Source organism: Camelus dromedarius, chromosome 34, assembly GCF_036321535.1.
Source record: "Camelus dromedarius isolate mCamDro1 chromosome 34, mCamDro1.pat, whole genome shotgun sequence".
NCBI lineage: Eukaryota > Metazoa > Chordata > Mammalia > Artiodactyla > Camelidae > Camelus > Camelus dromedarius.
This window is the reverse complement of record NC_087469.1, coordinates 19,747,297-19,773,606: the sequence shown is the minus strand read 5'-3', so window position 1 is coordinate 19,773,606 and position 26,310 is coordinate 19,747,297. Positions and strand designations below refer to the sequence as shown.

Here is a 26,310-nt window from a genome sequence, read left to right as displayed (position 1 = left end):
CAGTGACAGACGAGGGAGGACTTGGGAAAAGACGACACGATAGAAACCAGTCATTACTAACGCTGCCAGCTGGTGAGAGTGGGGCGTGCCACAACGCGAGAGCAACCACGTGCTTCTGACGGGAGGCCGAGCAGCCCCTCTTCTGAGGGAAGGCTGGTCCCCCGCCGTCGCAAGTCGGGCAGAACCCACCACAGAGGAGACGGCCCAGGAGCCCCCGGCTGTGGCGGGCACAGCCCTGGGCTCAGAGGGGACCCCGGGCTTCCGGGCTTCTCCGGGGCCTCGTGTGCTGTGTGCTAAACACGCCCCTCCCCCGGAGAAAAGCCAGGTGCTGAGTCCCCAGAAGCAGAGCTCAGGAAGAACACCCCCCACCTGGGTCAGGGCGGATCAGGAACAGCCTGATTAAGCTGCCAGAGAAATCAGACTGGTTTTCCGAGAATCACATTTCCAACACTCCATGAAGAAGTGGGGGTACTCGTGGGGAAGTGAAACCACGCTGAAGGGCCGCTGACCCTGATGCTGTCAGGGACCCGAAGAGGAAAGGCCACCCGTTCCCCGAACCCTCCACTGTCAGCTCTCCTGCTTCCACAGCTCAGGCTGCCTCCCTCTCATCCCCTCCCTCCCTCCTGGGTTCCACCCCCCAAGCAGCGGGCAGGCCTCTCGGCCCCTCGGCCCCTTGGAAGCATGAAGGTGCCCATGTCACTTCCCTCTTAACGCCTTTCAAGAACACTGTCCACCCTTGCCTGGTGCTGCCGGCTTCACATCCAGCCTCCTGTGGTTGCCCACCCCCCGGCCTCCCCCAAAGCCCGGCCTCCCCGCCTCCACCCTCCCCGCCTCCACCCTCCGCCGGCTGTGCTGGAGGACCCGCAGTCTCTCCGAGCAGCTGCCTTTGCCTCCACATCTTTCTGCCTGGCGTCCTCCCCGCCCACACCGCCTGGCCTGGCTAACGAGCCTTCCTCCATGTCTCCGCCTGGACATCACCTCTGGGAAGCCTCCCCGACTGCCGTCCTGGCCCTGCCACCTCCGACCTTGCACAACAGGAGATGCGCAGTGAACACTGCTGTCCCTGCTGCCCCACACAGTCCCTGACAGGCTCACTCAACTTACGACACGGAGACGTCCTGCGAGTGTTCCCTCCAACACCTCAGAAAGACGCAGCAGGCAGACTGACCCGACTGGTGACGCGACATGTTCTGATGCGGGGGCGGGGCAGGGAGGTTCAGGACACTATTCTCTACTTTTGTATATTTTAAAAGCAAAACAAAACAAAACCCCTGGCCTGGAAGCAGGTCTGGTCAGGGGCCAGTCTCAGGCCCAGTGCCTGTGGGCCTTTTATATGAGGACAGGAACGAGGGGTCATACCCTGAATTTTGTTGTCAAAGTACACATATGTGGTTTGTGCGTCTTGAATTTTCTTCCACTCGATCCTGGGGTCGCTCGTCTGTGAATCCGTAATGATACAAGACAGCTCCACGCCTGACGAGAAAGGAAAGATTCTCAGGGCACACGCAGCAATTTTAGGTCCACTTGTCCACCCAGACTCGCAAGCTGTGTCTAGGTTTAGACAGGTCCAAGAGACATTAAGAAAAGATTCATTTTACCCAGAAAAACAATAAAAGATGATTAGCAAAGACTTCTCCTGAAGAAAGTACACGTTCCCCTTCATACTCTGCTTACACATAAGAGCTGTCTTGGTGAGAACACAAACCCGGGCAGGAAGCAGGCTTTAGCCAACGGGAGGCCTGCAGTCAGTGCGTCACTGACACGTGCGTGTGGGAGACAGTTGAGGAGCCTCCCCCGAGTCTCTTGGGGATGATACACACGTGTGTGTTTGCCCTGTATCAGCCGCAAAACCGCCAAGGGTCCCTTAGGTGGGGCCCATTCCCCTAAAGTCTCCCTTGTACTTACTTTCAAATTCCTGTACCACTGGGTTTCGGTTGCTGGATTTCAGGTTCACAGCCCCGAGCAAGCAGCCTGAAGGAAAAAAGAGAAGCGAAATCAGAGACCATGCAACTCCACAACAGCAGACAACCTGCAGACTTTGTAGGCGCAGTAGCTAGCCACGGGCAGTGGGAGACGTCGTGTTCCCAAGTCCCTGCGACACACACCTGACCGCTTTCCCTGGGGCTGCGCTGCCCTGGGAGGGGCCACGAGGGCGAGATGGGTCCTCAGGGAGCGAGTGCTCCCTTACCTTCTTAGTCCCAGAACAAAGCCCCTGGAGCTTTGAAAGCTTCTCCTCTAAGAATTTACCTCTTTACAAAGGATTATGAGAATATCATGAAGTTATACACCAACAAACTGGACAACCTCGAAGAAATGGATAAATTCAAGACTCACACAACCTTCTAAGACTGAATCTGAATGGACTGATCACTAGGAAAGAGATCAAAACAGTCATCAAAAACCTCCCCCAAAACACATGTCCAGGACCAGATGACTTCACAGGTGAATTCTACCAAACACTCAAAGAAGGTTTAATACCAGTCCTTCTCAAATTATGTCCAAAACTGAAGAGAAGGAAATGCTTCCTAACTCATTTTTCAAGACAAACATTGCCCTGATACCAAAACCAGACAAAGATAACACAAAAAAGAAAACTATAGGCCAATATTCCTGACGAACATAGATGCAAAACTCAACAAAATGTTAGCAAACTGAATACTGCAATGTATTAACAAGATCACACACCATGAACAAGTGGGATTAATCCCAGGCATGCAAGGATGGTTCAACATCCACAGATCAGTGTGACGCAGCACGTCAACAAAGTGAGGGTAAAAACCATTCATGACCATCTTAACAGATGCAGGAAAAGCATTTCACAAGATTTAACACCCAAGTATGAGAAAACTTTCAAAAAAGTGGGTATAGAAGGAACCCCAGCATTATAAAACCATAAAGACAGACTCACAGCTAACATCATACTCAACAGGGAAACACTAAAAGCTGTCCCTCTAGAATCAAGAACTAGACAGGGGTGCCCACTCTCACCACTCCTAACATAGTGCTGGAAGTCCAAGTCTAGCGATTAAGCAAGAAAAGAGAGAATCCAAACTGGAAAGGAAGAAGGAAAATGGCCACCACTTGTGGATGACATGATCTTACACACAGAAGACCCTCAAGACTCCGCCAAAAACTATTATAATAAATGAGTTAAGCCAAGTTGCAGGGTGCAAAACCAACACACAGAAACCTGTCGTGTTTCTATACATTAATAATGAGCTAGCAGAAAGAGAAATTAAGAAAGCAATCCCATTTATAACCACGACAAACTATAACAGCCCGTAGACACAGAGCAGTGGTACCAGAGTGGAAGGGGTGGGTGGCAGTGGGCAGGGGGTCAGCGATGCAGTGACCATGGAAACGACTTCTGAGGGTGGGCTCGCCACAGGGTACACAGGAGGAGAAATATAATGCTGTACACATGAAACATACAATGTTATAAATCAATGTTACCACAATAAAATTTTTTACATTTTTTTCACTTTCTTAACCCTTTGTCATCCATCTCCCAGACCCACAGTCACTCCTGGTCACTCCTGCGTCTTCCTGGCACCTTCCCCTGCAGGGCAGCGCCAGCACTCTCAGGATCAGTTATCAACCAGCTAGAGACCACCTCGCTGTGTCAGCCAGGTACCCAACGCCGTGAGTCCCATCCATTAAAAAGTTTCCACTCGTCTTTGGTAAAATGAAAAAAGCAGTAACATGAGGACCTTCCCGAAGCTAAGTTCAGTGAAGCTACCGAGGAAATCAAGATATGCCGCCTGTATGGTGGTCCCTCTCACAACCAGCACCTGGCTCCTCACGTGTTCAGATGAGTTAGTTATTTTACTGTTTTATACCATATCTTTAGGCCTTTGATCTATTTTAATTTTTTGTAAAGACCCAACTTAATTATTTAGGATGTGTATAACCAGTTTTTCTAGCACCATTTGTTGAAAAGACGGTGCTTTCTCTATTCAGTGGTCTTGGCACTCTTGTTGAAAATTACTGACCATACACACAAGCGTCTATCTCAGGGCTCTCTTCTGCTCCACTGGGCCCTGTCTGTCTCGATGCCAGCACCAGCCTGTTTTGATTACTACAGTTTCATAGACGTTTCATAATCAAGTGTGAGTCCTCCTCTTTTGTTCTTTTTCAAGATGACTCTGGCTATTCAGGGTCCCTTGAGATTCCACATAGACTTTTAGGGTGGGATTTTCTATTTCTGAAAAAGACACTGTGGGGATTTTGATAGAGAATGTCTTGAATCTGTAGATGGCTTTGGGGAGAGCTAACATTAGGTTTTCTAATCCATAAACAGGGGGTGTCTTCCATTTACTTGTATCTTCTTTAATTTCTTTCAGCAATGGATTATAGTTTTTAGTGTACAAGTCTTTTACCTCCTTGATTAAATTTATTCCTATGTATTTCGATGCAATTGTAAATGGAATTTCTTAATTTCTTTTTCTGATTGTTCTTTGTTAGTGCAAAGAAATGCAACTGATTTTTGTTATGTTGGTTTTGTTTTCTGTTTTCCTGTTACTAGCTCTAATGGGTTTTTTGTTTTGTTTTGTTTTGGTCTGGTTTGGATTTGGGTGTAATCTTTAGAGTTTTCCACATATATCTGTGAATGAGGATAGTTTTACTTCTTCCTTTTCAATTTGGGTAACTTTGACTTCTTTTTGTTGCCTAACTGTTCTAGCCAGAAATTCCAGTATCTTGTAGAATGAAAGCGGTGAGCTCAGGCATCCTGGTCTTGTTCCTGATCCTGGGGAGAAATCTCCCAGCCTCTCCCCATTACTTATGACACTAGCTGTGAGGTTCTTCATCTGTCTTTTATTATGCTGAGGGAGACCTCATCTACTCCTAGTTTATTGAGTGTTTTTATTATGAAAGGGGGTTGGATTTGTCAAATGCTTTTCCTGCATCAATTGAGACAAACGTGGTTCTTTTCCTTTATTCTATTAACGAGGTGTATTGCCTTAATTTTAATGTGTGAAACCATTCTCGCAAACTGGGAACAAATCCCATTCATTCATGGTGCATAATCCTTTTAATGTGTTGTGGAATTCCATTTGCTGGTATTTTTTGGAAGATCTTGCATCAGTATTAAGGAATATTAATCTGTAGTTTTCTTACAGTGCCTCTGTTGTTAGAATAAGGGTAACACGTGGCTTACAGGATGAGTTAGGAAGTGTTCCCTCCTCTTCAGTTTTTGGGAAGAGTTTGAGAAGGATTGGTATTAATTCTTCAAACGTTTGGTAGAACCCATCAGGGAAGCCATCTGGTCCACGCCTTCTGTTTTCAATTACTATAGGTCTATTCAGATTTTCTACTTCTTAATGAGTAAGTTTTGCTAGATTATTGTTTCAAGGAATGTGTCCATTTCACCTCGGTTAACAAATGTGTGGTACATCCTTGTTCATAGCATTCTCTTATAATCCTATTTCCATAGAATCAGTGGTTGCAGCCCCATTTTCTTTGCTGATTTTAGTAATTTAAGCCTTCTTTTTTTCTTTAATCAATCTGAAGGTTTGTCAATTTTGTTCTTCTCTTCAAAGAAGCAACTTTTGTTTTCACTGACTTTTCTCTATGTTTTTCTGTTCTTTTTTTTATTGCCCTCTGCTCTAAGCTTTATTCGTTCCTTCCTTCTGCTGGTTTTGGGTTTAGTTCTTCTTTATCTAGTTCCTTAAGAAGTAAGATTATTATTGATTTGAGATTTTTTCTTTTTGAAATAGAAGCATTTTAATTCTTAGTTCCGCTTTAGCTGAGTCCCATAAGTTTTGGTATGTTGCGTTTTCATTTTCATTTCCTCAAGGTATTGCTAATTTCCTTTATAACTTCTTTGACCTGTTGGTTAAGAGTATGTTGATTTTCATGTATTTGTAAAATTTCTAGTTTCTTTCAATTGTTTACTTCTAGCTTCATCCCATTACGATTAGAAACAATACTTTATATGCTTTAAATTTCTTGAATTAAGACTTGTGTTTTGGCCTAACATATGATCTATCCTAGAGAATGTTCCATGAGCACTTGTGAAAAATGTGTCTGCTGCTGCTGCTGCTGCTGCTGCTGCTGCTGCTGCTGCTGCTGCTGCTGCTGCTAGGTGCAGTGTTCTGTGCACAGCGGGTCCAGGTGGTTCATACTGTTCATGTTCTTCTGTCTCGTCTGTTATGAAAGTGGGGCACTGAAATCTCCAATTATTATAGTAAAACTGTTTCTCCCATCAATCTAGTCAATGTTTGCTTCATATATTATGGGGCTTAGATAATTTATGCATATGTTTATAACTGTTTTATCTTCTTGGTAAATCAAGATGTATTATCATTCTTTGTCCCTTGTAACAGTATTTTGTCTGATCTTAGTATAGCCGCCTTGGCTCTCTTTTGGTTATATTTGCATAGAGTATCTTTTCCATCCTTTAACTTTCCCAACCTATTAGTTTTTAGATCGAAAGTGAGTGTCTTGTAGACAGCATGTAGCTGGATGTTATTTCATCATTCTGACAATCTCTACTTTTTGACTGGAGCGTTTAATCCATTTACATTTTAATTAACTGATAAAGGATTTACTTCTGCTATTTTACTACTTGTTTTCTGTATGTATTATTTTTTTTTGTCCCTCATTTCCTCCATTACTGCCTTTTTTTATATTTTGTTGACTTTTTTGCGGCACATTTTGATTCCCTCCTCATTTCCTTTAGGGTATCCTCCATAGATAACATCTCTGTGGTTATCACAAGGATTATTCCAACATCCCAAAATTACAACAAATTTGAATTAATACCAACTGAACTTCAATTGTATACAGAAACTTCTGTGCCTTCCCCTTTATGTTACTGAAGACACAAATTAATTTTATGTATTTTGTGCCTTATCAATAACATTTATATTTACTTTTATGCATGTGTCTTTTAAATTCTATAGAAATGAAAAGTGCAGTCACAAACCAAAATTATAGTAAGACTGGTTTTCACATGTGTCCACGTGGCTAACTCTACTGCAGGTCTTTGCACAGCTGAGTCGCGGTCTAGTGCTGTTTCGTCTCAGCCTGAAGGGTTCCCTTCATCCCTTTCAGCAGAGCAGGTCTGGTGGTAATGAACTCCCTCAGCTGTTGTTTTTCTGGAATGTCTTAATTTCTCCCTCATTTTTGAAAGTCAGTGTTGCCAGATATTAAAATTTCTGTTTACAGTGTTTTTTTTTTCCTTCAACTTACTAAATATACTACTTGCTGTCTTCTGGCATCCAATGTTTCTGATGAGAAAACAGCTAAAGATCTTGTTGAGAACCCCCTTGCAGGTAACAATTCAGTTCTTTCCTGCTGCTTTCAAGATTCTCCCTTTGTCTTTGGCTTTTGACAGCTTGATTATAATGTGTCTCTGGGTAGGTCCCCATGGGTTTATCCTACTTAGACGTCACCAGATTTCTTGGATTTGTAGATTCATGCCATACATCAAGTTGGGGAAGTTTTCAGCCACTATTTCTTCAAATAATCTTTCTGCCTCTCTCCCTCTTCTCCTGGGACTCCCATAAAGCATATGTTGGTCAGCTTGACAGTGTCCCACAATCCCCTCAGGCTCTGTTATGGGCTGAATTATGTCCCCCTGCCACCCAAATTCTTATGGTGAAGCCCTCACCCCCAGTATCTCAGAGTGTGACTATATGTGGAGATAGGGTCCTTAAAGAGGTAGTAAGTTAAAACAAAGCCACATGGGGCCCTAACCCAATCTGACTAGTGTTCTTATAAAAACAGGAGATGAGGACACACAGAATGATGTTGTAATAGGAAAGAGCACGTCTGACCCCAGGCCGGACCTTCTCTTACTGTGACCTGGGTCGTCTCTGCTGGCCCATCACTAAAGGGACGCTGCCTATTAGCTTAAAGGACACACAGTGGCCCATCCCTGGGAACCCCGCCTCCCAGGCCATGAGCGTTAAGCTAAAACACCTTTGTTTAGCTCACAGGAAACATCCCGACCAGGCCCACCTGTGAGCGGCCGCAGGAAGGAAGGAACGAACACCTCCCCGCCGGAGGCTGACCGGAACCAGGAAATGTTTGACTTTCCTCCCTGCCCTTTTAGTATGAAGCAAGCCTGAATTCTAACTCAGGCAAGATGGCTCTTTGGGACACTAGTCCACCATCTTCTCGGTCTGCTGGCTTTCCGAGTAAAGCCACTACTCCTTGCCCAACAACCCGCCCCTTGATCTACTGACCTGCTGGGCAGTGAGCAGTGTGAGCCTGGACTCGGCCACAGTACGTGTGCAGAGGAAAGACGTGTGAGGACACAGCAAGAAGGTATCTGTCCACAAGCCGAGGAGAAGCCCAGAAGAAACCAACCCTGGCAATCTCCGGAACTTGAACACCTAGCCTCCAGACCTGTGAGGACATAAACTTCTGCCGTTTAAGCCACGCAGTCCCCAGTGTTGTTACAGCGGCCAAGCAAATGGCACGGCTCTGTTCACTCTTCTCCGTGCCTTTTCCTTTCTGCCCTCAGACTCGAGAATTTCAATTTTCCTATCTTCTAGTTCACTGATTCTTTCTTTTGCTTGCTCGAATATGCTGTTTGTCCCCCCCACCAATAAATTTTTAACCTACTGTACTTCTTAGCTCCAGAATCTCTCCTTGATTCCTTTTTGTAATTTCTTTCTTGATACTTTGTTGCTCATCTAACGTTTCCCTAACTTCCTTTCCTTGTTTTTCCTTAGCTCTGACCACATTTAAGACCAATGATGTAAAGCCTTTGTCTAGTAAGTCCAATATATGGGCCTCCTCTGGGAGTTTCTGTTCATTCATTTTGTTCCTTTGAATAAGCCATGTTTTCCTGTTTCTTTGTATGTTTTGTCATTTCTTTTGTTGCTGAAAATTGGGCATCTAAGTCTTATAAAGTGATTACCCTGTAAATCAGTCTCCCTCCCCAGGGTTTGCTGTGTGTGTGTGTGAGATTATTACTGAAGGCTGCAATAGGTTCGTTTGTTTTGAGAGTTCCAAACATTTTTTTCTCACTGATTCCTTTCGAAGATGATCACTGAGGTTCCTTTACCTCATCTTCAGATTAACGTTCTGATGCAGATTTCCTTGAATCCCAAGAGCTGAAACAAACAAAAACATCGGGGGGGGGGGTGAAGCCCCCATCCCAAGTCTTTGCAGACTGGCACGCAGGTCCCCCTCCACCCCGCAGCTAGGCTTGCTCTGCATGCAGGGCTCACAGAGACGTGATGCGGTTGCCTCTGAATGTCCTCGTTTCCCAGTCTCACTACAGCTTCTGTTCTGGGCTCAGACAGTCCGTTCATGTCTCCACCCAGATCTCTTCAGGCAGCTATGGGTTTGCTTTTAAAGCAGTGCCTGCTGCCCTTCCCACCTAAGTTCCAGGTCAGGTGAGACAAAGACCAGGCCCTCGAGTCAGCCCTGCAGGCATCCGCAGGCAGCAGAATGACTGGCACAGCCATTTGCAAAGAGGGTCTGCTTGGTCCCTCCAGTTTGGTGGGAGGAGGGAAGGCGGCTGTGCTGGGAGAGGTAGGGCAAAGGTGAGAGAAAGTCTCATAACTTTCCTACCCTTTTTAAAGATCGTTTTTCTTGATTGGACACTTACTTGGTGGCTACAAACCTTCCACTGTTTTCCAGCTCTCCTACAAAGTTGGTGCAGCTCCTGTTTGCTTGTTTTTCCAATGTTTCTGTGGGGGAACAAGAGCCTGAACTCTCCTAGTCTACCTCTTGCTGATGTCACTCCAAGCTGTACTGTCCCTGGACCGACCCAGCAGCAGCCCCGGTGTCTGGGCCAGCCTGGAGCACGTGGAGGAAGCGCCAGATGACAAGGCGCTACTGAGGGGTCACCAGCCAGGAACCCCGCCCCACGGAGAGCAGGTCCTTCTCAGTCAGTAGGGTCAGGACTGAGCACATAGACCTGCCTGCGGGGCCACAGCCGGGCTCAGCTGAGAGAGCAGGGACGCCGGCGGGGACACTGAGCCATTCATCCATGTGAGTCACCGCTGACCTCAGCCTCTGCCCCTCTGTGGGCACAGAGGACGTGGGGCAGCGTCCAGGCTCTAGCACCATCTGGCGGAGCAGCGGGGTTGGGGGAATGACAAGGAGCCCACCCCCCATAGGGGTCCGTGGTGGTGAAGGGGGAACACCTGCTTCTCCTGGGAAGACAGGGTGGACTGGGCAAACATCCCACCCCTCGTCGGTGCCAATAGACACAGAGAAGGAGGCCTTCTCACCCTCAAGGGCAAGGGTGCTGGTCAGCTGCTGCCTGCGGCTCAGGCCACCATCCTGCCAAAAAGGGGCACTACCACACTGGCCAGGGGGCTGTTCTCAACACAGGACGTCAGTCCCCACCCTCCGCAGGGCAGCCCAGCAGAGCCGAGACAAAGCCCTGGCCTTCGGACCGTGAACCTTCGGACCGTGAACCAAGCCGGGGAAGCGCGGCGCTGCGGGGGCTCGTCGAACACGCATCGCCCAGCCTTCTGTCAGGGGCGGGGACACGCGCTCGCGGCTGGTTCCAGGAGCACGAAGTGAATACCGGAGGCCAGGCGCGCAGGCCCCCAGCCTGACGCCCTGACCCAGGGCGCGCTCTCTGGAAGAAGCAGCGTCCTAGAACTACCCCCCCCCCCTCCCCGCGCAGCCACAGGCGCCGGCGGGGCGGGGCCGAGGGGGCCTGGAGATTGGGGGGGGGCGAGTCAGGCCCCGGGCCAGCTCCACTCGCCGTTCCTCCTCCTCGGCCGAGCTCGCCAGGGAAGCGGCCTTAAAAAAGCCCCTCGGGCCGGATGCAGACACATCTCCAGGGCCGCCTCTTCCTTCCAGGGAGCCGCGACCAGGGCCGGAGAGGAGGGCTGCGCGCCAGGGGCTCGGCCGCACCCTGCCCCGGCCACGTCTGGGGTTGCCCGTCCCCTTCCTGGTCCCAGACGCCTGCAGCGGCCACGAGCAACAGTCCAGTCTCTGACTTCAGTTCTGGGAGCCCTTTCAGGAACCTGCCGGGGCCCAGGGCGCAGAAGCAGGCAGCCTGTAGGGCGGTCCCCGAGGGAGCCCGCTTCCCAGCCCCTCGGGCCTCTCGCGTGACCACATCGAGTCAGGGCCGAGCCCGCGTCCCGCGCCGGGGTCTCAGCGCGCAGCCCTGGCGGGGCCGGGGACAGGGCCCGCCGCCCTTTACCCCTCTGAAGGGGTAACTGCCGACTACAGACACTCCGGACCCCAGGCAGAGGGAACGAGCGACGGCACAAAACCCTCGTAAAAAAGCCCCCCAAAGCCTGGCGGCGGCGGGCTCGGCCGCGCCCCAGCCCCTAGGGCCGCCCGCAGGGCTGACCTAGCCCCCGGCACCCGGGCTCGAGGCCTGACCCAGCGAGAACCGGGAGGACGGCTCCGACCTTGACCGTCCGACTGCGTCCGGACACGTCACGCTGCCGAGTGGAAACAACCCATCTTCCCGTCCTGTCTTCCGTGGAGACAAAGCCAGTCTCGACAGCGAGAAGGCCTGCGGCTCCCTCGAGCCCCGGAGCGCGGGCTGCCTCCGCCCTCAGCGGCGCCTGGGACCCTGCGGCTGCAGAGACAGCACTCGGCGGAAACAGCCGCTCTGGGTTTACACTCTTGACTGTAAACCAAGGCGGAGGAGCAGCTCTTTTAGAAAACGTTTTCACTTTAAGGCAGATTTGCGGCTCGCTCAGAACGGGTCTGTGTGTCTGCATGGGAGAGTTATATTTAGCCTCTGACATTCCGTCCAGCACGCCTCCTCTCCCGACCAGGGCTGCAGCGGCCGGGGTGCCCGGGAGCAGGCGGCCCGACGGTCCCCCGGGGCTCCGGGGGAAACAGCAAGCGCAGTGCCGCCTGCCAGGGAGAGCGCTCACGCCCGCCCTGCCCGACCACTGCTGTGCCCTTGCTCGGAGAAGGAACCAGCCCAGCACAGCATCTTTCTACAATGTCCCGGGTCCTTGACCAATTTTTAGAGGAACTTAAGAGCAGAGGGAGGAAGTCTGTGATACTTTCCAGACACAGAGCAAAGAATACACAGTAAATCCATCAACTGTGGGCTCCGGCAAGAACACAGGCAGCTGGGGCTCTGACTAGAGCTGTTGTTCCTCCAGCTAAGCCAAGTGGTTTTACAAAGAGAGCCTCAAAAGTAAAGTCTAAAAAGACCCAACCCAACACCATGGAATTCCTAATAAATCTGGCTGTGGCGGTTCAGGTGTCCACTGGCTGAGATGAACATCACTCTGGTGAATTTGAAGTAAGCACAACCCGACAAGACATGATGGCCCCTGCCTGGCCGGCCATCACAACACCTCATGTCAAAGCTGCTCTGAAGAAATGACTTTAGCATTTTACAATTTATCTTAATAACAAAATGCACTACAAGGATCCATGGAATAATTTATTCTGATAAATTACTTTATTTTACAAAAGGGGTAAGGGGCTGGCTTGACTACCACGGGGCTGCCTGATAGACTCATTAGGGTTTGGGCTGCTGTGATGGTGACTCCACGGCCATGTACCCACCACACCGTTCACAACTGCAAGCACAAAGTGAACGTCACTGCAAGAAAATGTAAAACGTAATATCCTAGAGGTCCAGGGAACCAGGTTGCAATGCAGACTCTGACAAATGAAACTAACTGTATTACAAATAAAGTAACCACGCTTAAGGGGGTGGGGAAGAAAGGCGTTGACAGAAGTATGGAACACAGTGTTTTGACTGGATATAATAAGGCTACCCAGAGAAGAATTTTGCAGAAACACTGCACTCTAGTTGATAAATTTATTTCTCAGAGCAGAATGGGGTAGCAGTTCTGAAATGCTTTACATGTGTAACAGGGTTGAACAAGTAAGAACTGTGGAGACGTCATCAGTACTGAGAGTCAAGTTTCTCACTGTCAAAGAAAGAAGTTGTGAAAGTGCCAGGGGAAAGGCTAGAATTAATCCTATAGTGCTGATCAGTCAGGGCACCAGGACAATCTAATGTTTATTTTAAGCCACACACAGATAGAGAAATAAATGCAGACTTATGTGCACACAGGGTTAGTACAGACACATACATCTCCTGGACCTGTCTACCGAGAGCCTAGAAGCACTGACACCTCTGTATCAAGGAGCACACTCGGTGCCAGATCTTGCTTTCTAAATGCCGTTCTCCAGTAAAGGGAACCAGGGCTCCTTGGAGAGATGCCCAGCTCCAGGGCCGGGGTGGGGAAAATACACGGTAAGCCAGGAGCGTCTTGTAGTGTCAGGAGGTGAGAAAGTGTCACAACAAAGAACATCAAAAATACCCATGGACCAGAAGCCAAACTGAAGGAGCTTCCAGTGGCTGAAACTGGAAGGTTGAAGCAAAAAGTAAGTCGGATAGACTGGGTTATAACACAAAGAATAAAATAACCCCCACGAGTCCACAGTGACGTAAAAAAGTGAACGATGAAGCCCGTGAGAGAGGTGCTTCTCTTTATGGAAGAATCCCAGTTAATAAGTGCAGAAAGAATGAGAGAAGAAGAAATCACCTTCAGAACCAGAGGAATAATAGTTGCTTCAGGCAAGATCCCCTGAGGGATGTCAACACAAGTGGACAAAGGCCTCGTGGCACATCTGACTCCAAAGCAGCAGAAAATCTTCAAGGAAAAACGGAGTATTTGGACAACTTCAGAACATCTGGTCGCCCAGAATACTAACTAGCTATTGTGGTGGTTGCATCATGTGTCCACAAGTCACTTAATACTCCTCCCTCCAGGGGGTGAAGTCTAGCTCCCCTCCCCTTGAGGCGGCTGGCTGGACCCCGAACTCAAAAAAGGGAAAAACAGTAACTTCCCAGTGGAGAAACCCAGAAGTCACCATGCAAACCCGGAGACCCAGGCACCTGTCGCTGACACGTCAGGTACACCACGTGCCCTCTGACGCGCACAGTAAGGAGGGCGGTGCCCACCCCTCCGCGGTCTTCCCCAGCCCAGCCCTTCAAAGTCTATAACCCAAGTCCAATCACTAGAAGACGCCAGGTACGCTCAAGCCGAGGGCTGTTTTACAAAACAGTCACTACTCATTAAACATAGCAAGGTCATAAGTAATAGCTAATAAACTAACAAAAGAGACGAAACAGAATAAAAAGAAACCCTTACTCTGGGAGTAGGGCATAGCTCAGTGGTAGAGTGCGTGCCTAGCACACACAAGGTCCTGGGTTCACTTCCCAGCACCTCCATTAAAAAATAAATATAGAGATAAAAACCTAATTACCCCCCCAAAAAAATAAAATTTTTTAAACTTTAAAAAAAAAATCTGAAAGAAGGCAAAAAAAAAAAAAGGCGGAAAGAGGGAAAAAGAAAGGACAGATGAGACATGTGGAAACAAACAGCAAGAGGAGACTTAACCCTAATTATAAAAATAATCATATTAAGTATAAATGGTCTAAACATCCAAACGAAAAGGCAGAGGTTGTCAGATTAGATTTTTTTTAATGCAAGACATTTTAAATATAAAGATATAAATAGAAATAAAGAAACAAAGGAAAAAATACAAATAGAAATAAGAAACTAGTCAAAAGAAAAGTGAGGCCCCTACACTAATATCAGACAAAGCAGACTTCAGAGCAAAAAATATTAACAGGGACTAAAAAAGGGTCATTCATAACGACAAAGGGGTCAGTAAATCAACAGGACAATTTTTTTAGAGTTTATTTTTGTTTTTCTTTGTTTTATTGAGATGTAATTCACATACAGCACTATGTAAGTTTAAGGTGCGCAGCATAATGATCTGCCTTAAATACATCATGAAATGAACCACAGTAAGTTTAGCGAGCGTCTATCATCTCACACAGAGGTAAAGAAACACAGAAAAAAAATTTTTCTTGTAATGAGACCTCTTAGGATTCACTCCCTTGATGACATTCATACGTAACACACAGCACTTACATTTACATTTCACGTGTTGTACAGGACACCCCTCGTACTCACGTACCTTATAACTGGAAGTCTGTGCCTTTTGTCTACCTTCGTTCAGTTCCCACTCCCCCCGCACCCCCACCTGCGGTAACCACAGATCTGATCTATGTTTCTATGAGTCTGTTTGTCTGTCCGTGGGGGTCAATCCATTTTATTGAGGAGACTCGGGGGCGGGTCAAAGGGCTAGGAGGACAAGTAGATCTGATGGCCTCGTCCGGCCGGGATCGCTCTAGCTTCACACTCGCTGAAAGGACGGGGAACTGCTGTTTGTCTTTAAGGTATAATTGACCTACAGCACTATGTAGGTTCCTGACACACAACATGGTGATTCCGTATTTCTGTACATTTCAAAATGATCACCATGGCCAGTCTGTTACGATCTGTCACCTCATGTGATGTAGTTACTGACTATACTGCCCACACTGTACACTGCACTCCTGGACACCCAATGCTTTCCTCCTCCCAACCCCCTCCCCTCTGGCCACCACCTGTTTCTTCTCTGTATCTATGACCTTGTTTCTGTTTTGTTATATTTCTTCATTTGTTTTGTGTTTCAGAGTCCACGTATAAGTGAAATCACACAGTATGTGTTTCTCTGTCTGCCTTATTTCACTTAGCATAATACGGCAAGACTTTGTTCTTTTTTACAACTGCGTAATATTCCAGTGTACATATACACCACACCTTCTTTATCCAGTCACCTGTTGATGGGCACGCAGGCTGCTCCCATATCTTGTCTACTGTAAATAATGCTGCTATGAACATAGGGATACATGTGTCTGTTTGAACTAGCGTTTTTGTGTTTTTTGGATGAATACCCAGGAGTAGATTTGCTGGGACTTGTGGTAGTTCTATTCTTAATTTTTTGAGGAATCTCCATACTGTTTTCCACAGTGGCTGCACCAATTTATATTCCCACCAACAGTGCACAAAGGTTCCCTTTTCTCCACATCCTCACCAACATTTGTTATTTCTTGCCATTTTGATAAAAGCTGTTCTGACAGATATGATGTGATATATTGCTGTAGTTTTGATTTGCATTTCCTTGATAATTAATGAGTTGAGTTTCTCTTCATGAACCTGTTGGCCGTCTGTATGACTTCTTCGGACAAATGTCTGTTCAGCTACTCCGCCCATTTTTAAAGCAAGTTGTCTTCTTGATGTTAAGTTCTATGAATTCTTTGTATATTTTGGATATTAACCCTTTATCAATATATCATTTGCATATAGTGTCTCCCATGCAATAGGCTGCATTTTCATTTTGTTGATGGTTTCCTTCACTTTGCAAAGCTTTTTAGTTTGATGTAGTCCCATTTGTTTATTTTTGTTTTGGTTTTCCTTGCCTGAGGAGACCAATCCCAAAAAATATTGCCAAGACCAATGTCAAAGAGTGTACTGCCAGTGTTTTTCTTCTAGAAGTTTTATGGTTTCAGTTCTTTCATTTAAGTCTTTAATTTTGAGGGGTTTTTCTAATACGGTATGAGGAACTAGTCCAGTCTGATTCTTTTGCATGTAGCTGTCCAGTTTTCCTAACACCATTTATTGAAGAGAAGAGGTATATTCTTGACTCCTTTGTCATAGACTAATTGCCTATATAAGTGCAGGTTTATTTCCAGGCTCTCTATTCTGTTCCACTGAGCTAAGTGTCTGTGTTTGTGTCAGGACCATACTATCTTGATTACTGTAGTTTTGTCATAGAGTTTGAAGCCAGGAAACATGCTACTTCCAACCCCATTTTTCTTTCTCAAGATTATTTTGGCTCTTGGGATCGTCTGTGTTTCCATATAAAGTTTAAAATTATTTGTTCCAGTTCTGTGAAAAATGCCATTGGTATTTTCATAGAGATTGCACTGACTCTGTAGATTGCCTTAGATAGCATGGTCATTTTAACAATATTAATTCTTGATACAACATTGCATATCAACTATACTTCAATTTAAAAAATTAATTCTTCCAAGAACACCGTATATCTTTCCGTCTGTTTGTGTCTTCAGTTTCTTCATTGGTGTCTCACAGTTTTCCGAGTCTTCAGTTTCTCCTTCGGTGTCTCACGGTTTTCCAAGTACAGGTCTTCTACCTCCTTAGCTTTAGTCCCAGGTATTTTATTCTTTTTTGAAGCAACTGTAAATAGGATTGTTTTCTTAATTTTTCTTTCTGATAGTTCATTGTTGGGATATAGAAATGCAACAGATTTCTGTGTATTAAATCTGTACTCTGCAATTCTACCAAATTCACTGATAAGCTCTAGTAGTTTTTTTAGTGGCATCTTGAGGATTTTTGATGTATAGTATCATGTCTTCTGCAAACAGTGACTTCTTTTACTTCCTCCTTTTTTACTTTGTCCTTGCCAATTTTTATTCCTTTTATTTCTTCTTCTTCTCTGATTGCTGTGGCTAGGACTTCCAGTACTATGCCGAATACAAATGGCAAGGGTGGGCATCCTTGTTTTGTTCCTGATCTTAGAAAAAGTACTTTCAGCTTTCTGTCATTGAGAATGACGTCAGTCGTGGGCTTTTCATACGCAGCCTTTATTTTGTGTAGGTGTGTTCCCTCTACACCCACTTTGTTGAGTTTTTATCGTAAATGATGTTCAACTGTCAAAAGCTTTTTCTGCATCCATTGAGATTATCGTATGATTCTCATTCTTCAATCTGTTAATAAGACATTAACAATCTTAAACAATTATGTACCTAATAAAAAGCTGCAAAATACATGATGCATAAATCCAGCTATTACTGGGATTTCAATATAGTTCTTTGAATAATTAATAGAACAGAAAGAAAATCAGACAGAAAATCTGGATGGATACAGAAGACTTTAAAAAGCAGTCAACTTGACTTTGTTGACATTTATAGAACATTTCACCCAAAGACTGTAACAATATATTCTTCTCAAGTGCAGCATTTACCAAAGTAGGCCATATTCTGGGAGAGAAAACAAACCACGATAAATTTTAAAAGATTAAAGTCATACAAAGTCTGTTCTCCAACTACAATGAAACTAAACTAGAAATCAGTTATTGAAAGGTATCTGAAAAGTCCCTAACATTTGGAGACTAAATAGCACATCTTTTAGTAACCCATAGATCAAAGAAGAAATCAAAAAGGAAATCAGAAAGTATTTTGAACTGAACGAAAATGAAAACATGGCATCGGAGTTTGTGACAGGCTGCTGAGGCAGTAACGAGAGTCAAGTAGGTAGCACTGCATGCCTGCGTCGGGAAGGAAGAAGGGTCTCAGATCAGTGGCCTCAGCTTCTACATCATGACAGGACAAAGAGTGGACCCAGCTGTATCCAAAGCAAGCAGCATAAAGGAAATAATAAACAGCAAGGCAGAAACCACGAGACAGAAAACAGAACAGAGAAAAACCAACAGAACCAAAAGCTGGCTCTTCGGAAAGATCAACAAAATTAACAAACCTCTACGTAGACTGATGCGGAGGAAAAGAGGAAGCACAAAGTAACAGTATCAGAAGTGAGGGCAGGGGCACCGCAACTGCACAGACATTGAAAGAACACGAGACAGCGTGCAGGTTTGTGCCTGGGGCTCTGACAACCTGGCGGGAATGAATCCCTTGAAGGACACAAGCCACCAAAGCTCACTCAAGAAGAAATGAGTAATTTTTACTGTTTTACTTATGAGCACTTTTATTTCCCTTTACTCTTTCATAAAGAAAAAAATATCTTTGTCTATTGGAAAAAAAGAATTTGTAAGTAGAAACCCCACAAAAAAATCTCCAGGCCCAGACAGCTACCAAACATTTGAAGAAAAAATAATACCAATTCTGAACAAGCTCCCCCAGAAATGTGCAGAGAAGGAAGTACTTCCCAACTTGTTCACCCTAGGAGACCAGTATTACTCCAATACCAAAAGGAGACAAAGACATTACAAGAAAAAAAATACAGACCGATAAAGCTCATGAACATAGAGGCCTGGCTAAATATCTGAAAACCAATGCATATAACTCATCATACAAGCAAACTGAAAAGGAAGAGCATACTTAAGGTACAGATCAAAGGAGTGATTTCAGTGGGCCCAGACTCCTGCACCTTCCCATACACAGAAAAGAGAGCTAAACTCATGAACTTGAGATGTCTGGTTTCCTTCAATGAACAGTAATCTCTTAAGGTTCCAATTATCTGGTTTTTGCTGCAAAACTCCTATGTATCCTGGCTCCTCCCTCTCCTCTTTGGAGCAGTCCCTCGGAGCCATCTGAGAGGCTATTTTCCAGACTTAAGTCCTCGGTTTTGTCCGCCAAATAAAACATAATTCTCAGCTTTTAGATTGTGCGTATTTTTTCAGCCAACACTACTATCCAAAGGCTGAATACATCTTGCTCCCTGTTTGTTTGGGTAAATAACGTTTCACTGGAAAAGAGCCTTTGGATGCTTCCCCTCTAAAATGGCAGGTAGAGAGGCGTCAAGGGGGGCAAATGCAGGAAAGATGCTCCACGTCACTAGCCAGGTGAGAGGTCTGGTAAAGAGATGCCAGCACACCTGTGAGGGCTTAAATGGAGACAACTACTACAGCTGTTCACAAGGCTGTCAACACATGGACTTCTCACCCCCTGCAGGCGGGAACATAAAATGGTACAGCCACTTTGGAAATGAGTTTGGCGGTGTCTTAACATTTTAAAACATACACCTATCATTTGATTCAGCCATTCTGTTCCCAGATACTTACCAAAGAGAATGACATTCATGCAAATGCTCATACACAAATACTCACAGCAACTTTATTTGTAATAGCTAAAATCTGGGAACAAGCCAGACACGCATAAACAGTGCGTAGATGGACTGTGGTCATTTCCATACAATGGCACAGTGCTACTCATCAAGAAAAAGACACGAATTATTGATGCTCTGCAACACAGACAAGTCTCAGAACAAGTACGCTGAGTGACGGAAGCCAGACAAAGGAGCACAAGGGTGTGATTCCACTCATGTAAATGTCCACGGAATCCAAAGGGGCACAGTGACAGAAAAGAGGGAGGGCTGTCTGGGGCCAGGGTAGGGTGGGGCAGAGAGGATGGGGCACGAGGGAACTTGGCAGTGGTGGTGGATGTGACCAAAATCTTGACTGCGTGGGATGTTCCAGAGTTCACGCACAAGCCAAACTCATCAAACTACATTGAAAATGTGTGGTTTACTGTATGTCAGTTATAACCTCGACTGTTCTCTAAAATGTCCAAAGGTGAAAAACGGGCTCTGACATGTGGCCCTGTGATGTGGCGGTCTGCTGAGTCAGGGTGCTCTAGCGCTCAGCCGGAATCCCTACTCCCAAGACGGCCCAGGTACAGAGGCACCCAAACCTGCCTTCTGTGAGCAGCTCAGGGCACAAGGGTGTGGGGCGGTCTCACTGACAGGCACGGTTCCCTGAAGATGCTGCTTGTCCTCGCCACAGCTTTCCTGTGGCGTCTGCGTGCCTGCACCCGCTGCACACACCCCTCATCTCACTCAGCCACAGAAGACACCGACGACAATCAAGCCGTCCCATTTCCGTCTCCCTGCGCAACCCTGAGGGGGAAGGAGGGGGCAAGTAAAATCCTAGGTTTAAAAAGGAAGGAACTCCTAATTTTCCTCACACCATGTAATGACCTTCCCCAGACAGCCCAGAATTAAGCTTCTGACCCTGTTTTTGAACTTTAACATGAGAGCCTACAGTGTACCAAGGAATAAGGAAGAGAATGGAAAAGTGTGGAAATGGTTAAAAATCACATGTTAAAAGCAAACTGAAGCTTGGAAAAAACGTGCTGTTCTCATTCCAGACAAACAATAAAGCAAGAATCTCTGTGTTCTTTTTAGATAATTCATCTCAAGGGAGAAGGACTTCATTTTTCACCTCTGAAGATCCATAAATTAATCAGGTGCCCACATACCAATTTCATACTGCTACAACGCAGACCCAGCCGCCCGGCATCCAGACACCTCAGTGATCTGGGCCCAGCCTCTCCTCCCACCACAGCCTCCTTCAAGTCAATCTACAACCATAAGCTAAACAGGGATACTGTGTGTGTGTACGGGACGTGAGTCACACGTGTTCACACACACACACACCACCACACACACGCCAGCGCCCCCGGTAGAACTTCCTACCTGCCACACGCCGGTTCCTTGCAAGCACTGGGCTCGCGGTCCCCACAACCACCCTGGATAGGACTGTGATGACCCCCAGGACAGAGAGGAGGGCTCATGGAGAGGTCGTGTGGGGAGAGGGACAGCAGGGCCCCAGGTGGGCTGCCACCTGGCCGCTGTCCTGCCCAGCACACACGAGAATGGACCCGGGCCACGGACGTGTCTCAGAGAAGCTTAACACGCTGCCTTCTGTGTGCTGGGGTGGGGGTGGGGGGCTGCAGTGGCCCTGCGCTCCTGATTCAATCACCAGGGGTTACTAGGAAAGCACACCAGTCAAGTGCATCTTAGAGACAGGTCACTGGAACCCAAGTGCCTGAATCTTGCCCTCCTCAGAATCCAGGGCCAGCACAGTCACTGGATATTTTACGGCCTCATAAATGTAACTGGGTATCTTAGGGGCTTGAACGACTTCTGAGGAAGAAATGTCTCCCTGATAGGCAGTCTGCAGTGTGGGTCTGGTGTTCCGACTGGCCAGCACCAGCCCCTACACGCGCCTTGGGTGTCACCAAGCCTCAGCCTCCTCACCTGCGGACGTGGGCGTCCGTGCCCCCCGCAGGCCCCCGCTTCTTCATGCAGACCTGAGATGGAATCCACAGTCTAAACTGTACCTACGTGGGGGCGAGGCTGTGGCTCAGTGGTACAGCACGTGCTGAGCACGAATGAGGTCCTGGGTTCAATTCCCCATACCTTCATTAAAATTAATAATAATAATACAATAAGCTAATTACCGCCTCACCCCCCCAAACACAAACAAACGGCACTAAAATGGCAGTGCCATTCTGTAAAGGATAACATCAACTAGCCTGTCATCACCCTGAACAACGTGCACTTTCTCCCCCACCCTACACCCACCCCAAATATGCCCTTGTCTGAGGGCTGTTTCCTGTCCTGAGCTCACCCATTCCCGACAGCTGTTCACCTAGTAAGATGCTTATTTTTCATGCAAACTCACTGATTCCTATTGGCAGCGCCTTTACTTAGAGATGCGCTGGGCTTTCCACTGAGACTTTCTATTACTCGAAGTCTGTCGGTGCAGGCGTGAAAATTCCCCCAGGGTAAGACGTCTGATCTTCTCTAGAAATATCACGGAGCCACTTTTTAAATCCGAGATGTCAGAGAATTTCTTTTCTTCTTTACTCTTGAAACTTAAAACTTGATTTTTGTTTCCTTAAGAAAAATCCAGGATACCAATCTGCACTTTAGATGAACTGTCTTTCCTACGCGGAAAAAATAAATTAAAAAGCTTGCTGTCTCATCAGAATAAGCCGTCAGGGAAGCTTTACTGCAAGAAGGTTGCTTTAAACTGGGACTGTAAGCTGCCACCTTGGAGAGCCGGAGCAGCAGTGAAACTCCAGCCTGGAGGGGCGGAGGCAAAGCAGGGTACTGCTCACATCTGTACCGCAGCTGTCACCACAGCACCACTCTCACACACAGTCTCGTCTGATCCCGGAAAGAACCTGAAAGCAGGCATTATCTCCTCTCCGCAGAGAAGGAGAACCGGACTCGGAGCCACTAAGAGACAATTACATAACCTCAAAACGTGAAAGGATCAGCTCAAAGTGGAACTATTTTAAAACAACAATTAAGAAACATACAGATCAGGCCATGGTTGTAAGATGTTTGAACAGAAATACACGTGTCAGCCCCTCTGAAGCAGCGAGGGAAGCCCCCGCCCCTCCCAAACCACAAGCAGGAGGAGACGCCCTCCCTGCGTGCGTGGGCGCAGAGCTGCCGGCGGGAAGAAGGGAACAGTCTTGTCTGATTACAGCCGAGCACCTAACTGTCGCAAACGTAAGGACAAACTGCTAGGATGCACCCAGGGCCCTGAAGGGTCTCTCCCGGGCGGAGTCCAAAGCTTGATAAGGTTCACTTCCAGTGTGCCTCCGGATACTTGAGGAGCAAAGGAACCGTAGTGGAGCAGCCACCGGAGCATTAGCAGTGACAGCGCGTCTCGGAGGGTCTGTTACCGTGCCAGGCCCTCTGCTGAGCACTTATGTAATCACTACTTATTTTAATTTTACTACGTTAATTAGTGTTATTTTTGTTACTTATTTAGATACTTTGACAGGAGCACGGACTGGTGTGCAGAACAGTCCCACAAAGTCCCGTGTTCCACTGCTCCTTACGGGTGGGAAACAGACGGTGACAAGTCATAGGGCAGAGCTGAGACTCAAACCTCAGTCCAGCTTCCTGGTAAGCAGGGATTCAGAAGGGCCACTCCAGGCCAGAGCTCGAAGAAAGGTTCACACAGAAGCGCACTGCGCTGGGTACCAGGGCGAGCTGGCCGGGGCCGGTGGGGGGGGGGGGGGGGCTCGGCACTGCAGGCAGACGGGCCGCCATCAGAGAAGAGACAGTCCCACGGGGCACGAGTCCACGCGCCAAATCTCCAGACTCCCCAGTAAAGCTGAGTCAGTTAGATACACTCTTAGCATCAACCTCTTCCGCGTGACACAGCCATGACCCTGTAGAAGGAAAGGGAAGGCCACGTCTCCCTGGAATCCCGCTCCTCTAAGGGGAGGGCGCTGTGGACACCAAGGGCCACCCCCAGCCTGCCTGGCTGGCCAGCGGTGTCTCCCTGAGGGCGGCGGGTGGGGGTGGGGGTTCCCAGCTCAACGGGGACATCACTCTGCCACTGCAGCGTGGAGGGCAAGTGAAATAACCTTCTTGCTCCAGGTTTCATCAGACAGGGCTCAAAGCACAGGAGTTGAAGGAGCTGCTCACACGGAACAGAAGCACCGAGTCCCGCCATGCAGCAGTCCCTCTGCACACAGGACACACACCTACAGGACAGCACCGTGGGCACACCTGAGAGGTGAGCAACAGACAAAACACAAACACGCTCCTCCTCAAGGAGGCGAGCTGTGGCTCCGGGCTGTCCCAGGGCGCGACCGCGTGCGGGCACCACCACGGGGACCCAGGCGCTTGTCCTGCTCCAGCAACGACCGGCCCCTCAGCCAGGGTCGCAAAACGTGCTTTTGGACCTCTTCTCTCATCACTGTTGCCTAAGTTAGAGAGACAGACAGACAGACAGAGCCTGCTGGACTCGGGACACCAGAGCGAGATGGCAGAGGAACCCCAGCAGTGATCCTTTTCTGCTGTCCACTTGGCTTAACCCTGAACACCTCCTGGAGCCAAGCTCACATGACCAATCACTGCGAAAATCGCAGAACTTAGCATCTCTAAAACCACGTGCATAGGCTGCTTTTCCATTTAACTCGCAGTCTTCACTCTGACCTACCCACAGGCTGATTTAAACTGGAACCGTGCAGAGATTAGGGCACTCACAGTCATCATCCGAGACACTGGCTAACAGGAGAGTCAGGCCAGAGCAGAACTAAAGGAGAAAAGACGTTCACTCTGGGGGTCCTGAGCCCCAGGGAAGGCCTCTCAACCTAAGGTCTCACACGTAAGCCCCCCAAATTGCACACAAAACGTCCGTATTTGCACATAAAAACACCACTCGGAGGAAGAGGCCCAGAAGCCCCACCCGCCCCACCCGGCGCTCGTGACGCCAACTACTCGCAGACCAAGGTCTGAAACAGCGCCTGGTGAACTAAAGATGTGTAAACATTTGTCCTCACAGAGCCACGGCCCGAGAGGTTCACGGCAAGGTTCTGCACTCCCAGCGGACTTGAAAGCGAGGCCAGATGCAGTCAGAGTGAACACTTCACAGCTGACAGTAAGATACCAAATGCACAGACTACCACCCCAGCCAAACAGGGTCCATCCTGCTCTTCACGGCAAACCAGCACAGGAGCTCTTAAAGCACTAGGTCTAGTAAGTAGGGTCGCAGCAGACTGAAGAAACAAACTGAAAGCCTGAGCTTCTGAAAGATGAACTTCCCTAGCCTCTTGGGGCGGAAGAGGGTTCCGCACCATTTCCCTGTCTCCAAAACCCTTCCGAAGTTTCAGAAGAGGAAGAGATTTCTGTGAACTAGGTTTTCAAACCTTCAAAGGCACTTCCGATTAACAAATAAACTACTTCAACTAATCAGTTAAAAATTCTCTTGAATTCCCATAAAATCACTTCTTTGGATCTGAACCTCACACAGTGAGTTACCAAATGGGGGAAAGAAATGGGAAACTTCTGGTGGTAAAGTAAGAGATGGTGTTGAAACTGCTTTCCAGTGCCTTGGATAAAAACCAGTATTATTTCCCCCACGATCCCAAAGTGAATCACAGGCAAAGCTGGGAAATGGATCCAGAATTCCTGACGCCCACGGCGCGCCCCTTCCTTCACCCAGAACAGTATCCGAGAGGCCGCGACCTCGAGGCTCGGGCAGGCCTGGGCTGGGCCTCTCGCAGAACCAGCACTGCGTCCTGGAGGAACCTGAATCTTGGATTCGGACTTCGGCTAGAAAGCTCAAGGTGACCTTCTGTTTTGCCCTGAACATCTTCACCTGTCCCGTTAACAGAGGAGAAAGAAGCCGCTGTCCCAGGCGCCAGAGCAGTGCTGATTCTCCAGTTTCAGTTGCGGTATCTCGAGAGACAGACAGTTGCTTTTCGGATAAACGCATGCAGGGACAGCGATGGCAGTTGTACAGTCAGGTACTCCTGCATAGCAGCCAGCCCCCTCCCAGGCAGGGATGCTAAGCAAGAACCGTTCAACCCACCCCGGGCCCAGCAGAACCCCCACAGGGTGTACGTGCTCTGAAAACACACAGCCGACATTTTTATTCTGTATTTGAAAAGTAAAAACAAAAGTATCACCTTTGTAATAGAAACTCTTAGAGGAAATTGTGTGACTCGTCAGTTACACGAGGGAGACGAGGTGAATGAAGCACAGCCCTGACCCGGCGGGGCCCTGGGTCAGGGTTAGAGTCAGGGACTGCGGGCCTCTGCGCCCACGGGTCCTACACAAAAGGTAGTTTTTACCACACCCCCGGGCTCACAGGAAGTGGGGGTCTTTAACAGGGCAAATAAAACAGCTGAGGGCTGAGACCAGAAATTAAGGAGAATGCAGGGTGTGACCCCGGGGTCACCAGGGAGAGGGCACCACGGGGCCGGCAGGAAGGCAGAACCGAGCTTGAGATGTTCAAAGAACGCCAGGGCCCCTGAGAACCAGCTTACAAGTAAAGGAAAACAAGCCCCTGTAAGTCAGACTCGTGAGAAACAGTGAATATTAGATTTGGATTCAGATATTTGAAGTATCACATACAGAATATAAAACATCTGTGCATGAAATGTTTAAAAAATTTAAAAAAGGAGTAAAAAAAAAATGAGCAAGCCAAAGAAACCAGATTATAAAAAGAACGAAGTAAATTTTTAGAAATGAAAAATCGGTTTAAAAA

General features: G+C 47.5%; 2 protein-coding genes across 3 annotated transcripts in view; one reads left to right on the top strand and one right to left on the bottom strand.

Annotated features, from left to right (window-relative positions):
- The window catches only part of NCAPD3 (non-SMC condensin II complex subunit D3), a 66,465-nt gene extending 58,272 nt beyond the window's left edge, over positions 1-8,193 (top strand). Inside the window, exon 35 of the mRNA XM_031443353.2 lies at positions 7,937-8,193. Coding sequence (XP_031299213.2) covers positions 7,937-8,075 — 139 coding nt within the window. The 3' untranslated portion in view covers positions 8,076-8,193. The remainder of the gene's footprint in view (positions 1-7,936) is intronic.
- JAM3 (junctional adhesion molecule 3) overlaps positions 1-26,310 on the bottom strand; it is a 39,106-nt gene that overhangs the window by 6,367 nt on the left and 6,429 nt on the right. Inside the window, exons 1-3 of one of the 2 annotated variants that reach the window (XM_064482239.1) lie at positions 8,193-8,367; positions 1,906-1,971; positions 1,360-1,473 (exon numbers count right to left, since the gene is read on the bottom strand). In XM_064482239.1, coding sequence (XP_064338309.1) covers positions 1,360-1,473; positions 1,906-1,971; positions 8,193-8,367 — 355 coding nt within the window. Of the gene's footprint in view, positions 1-1,359; positions 1,474-1,905; positions 1,972-8,192; positions 8,368-26,310 lie in introns of those variants that run through there. The other variant, XM_031443356.2, reaches the window with a different exon arrangement.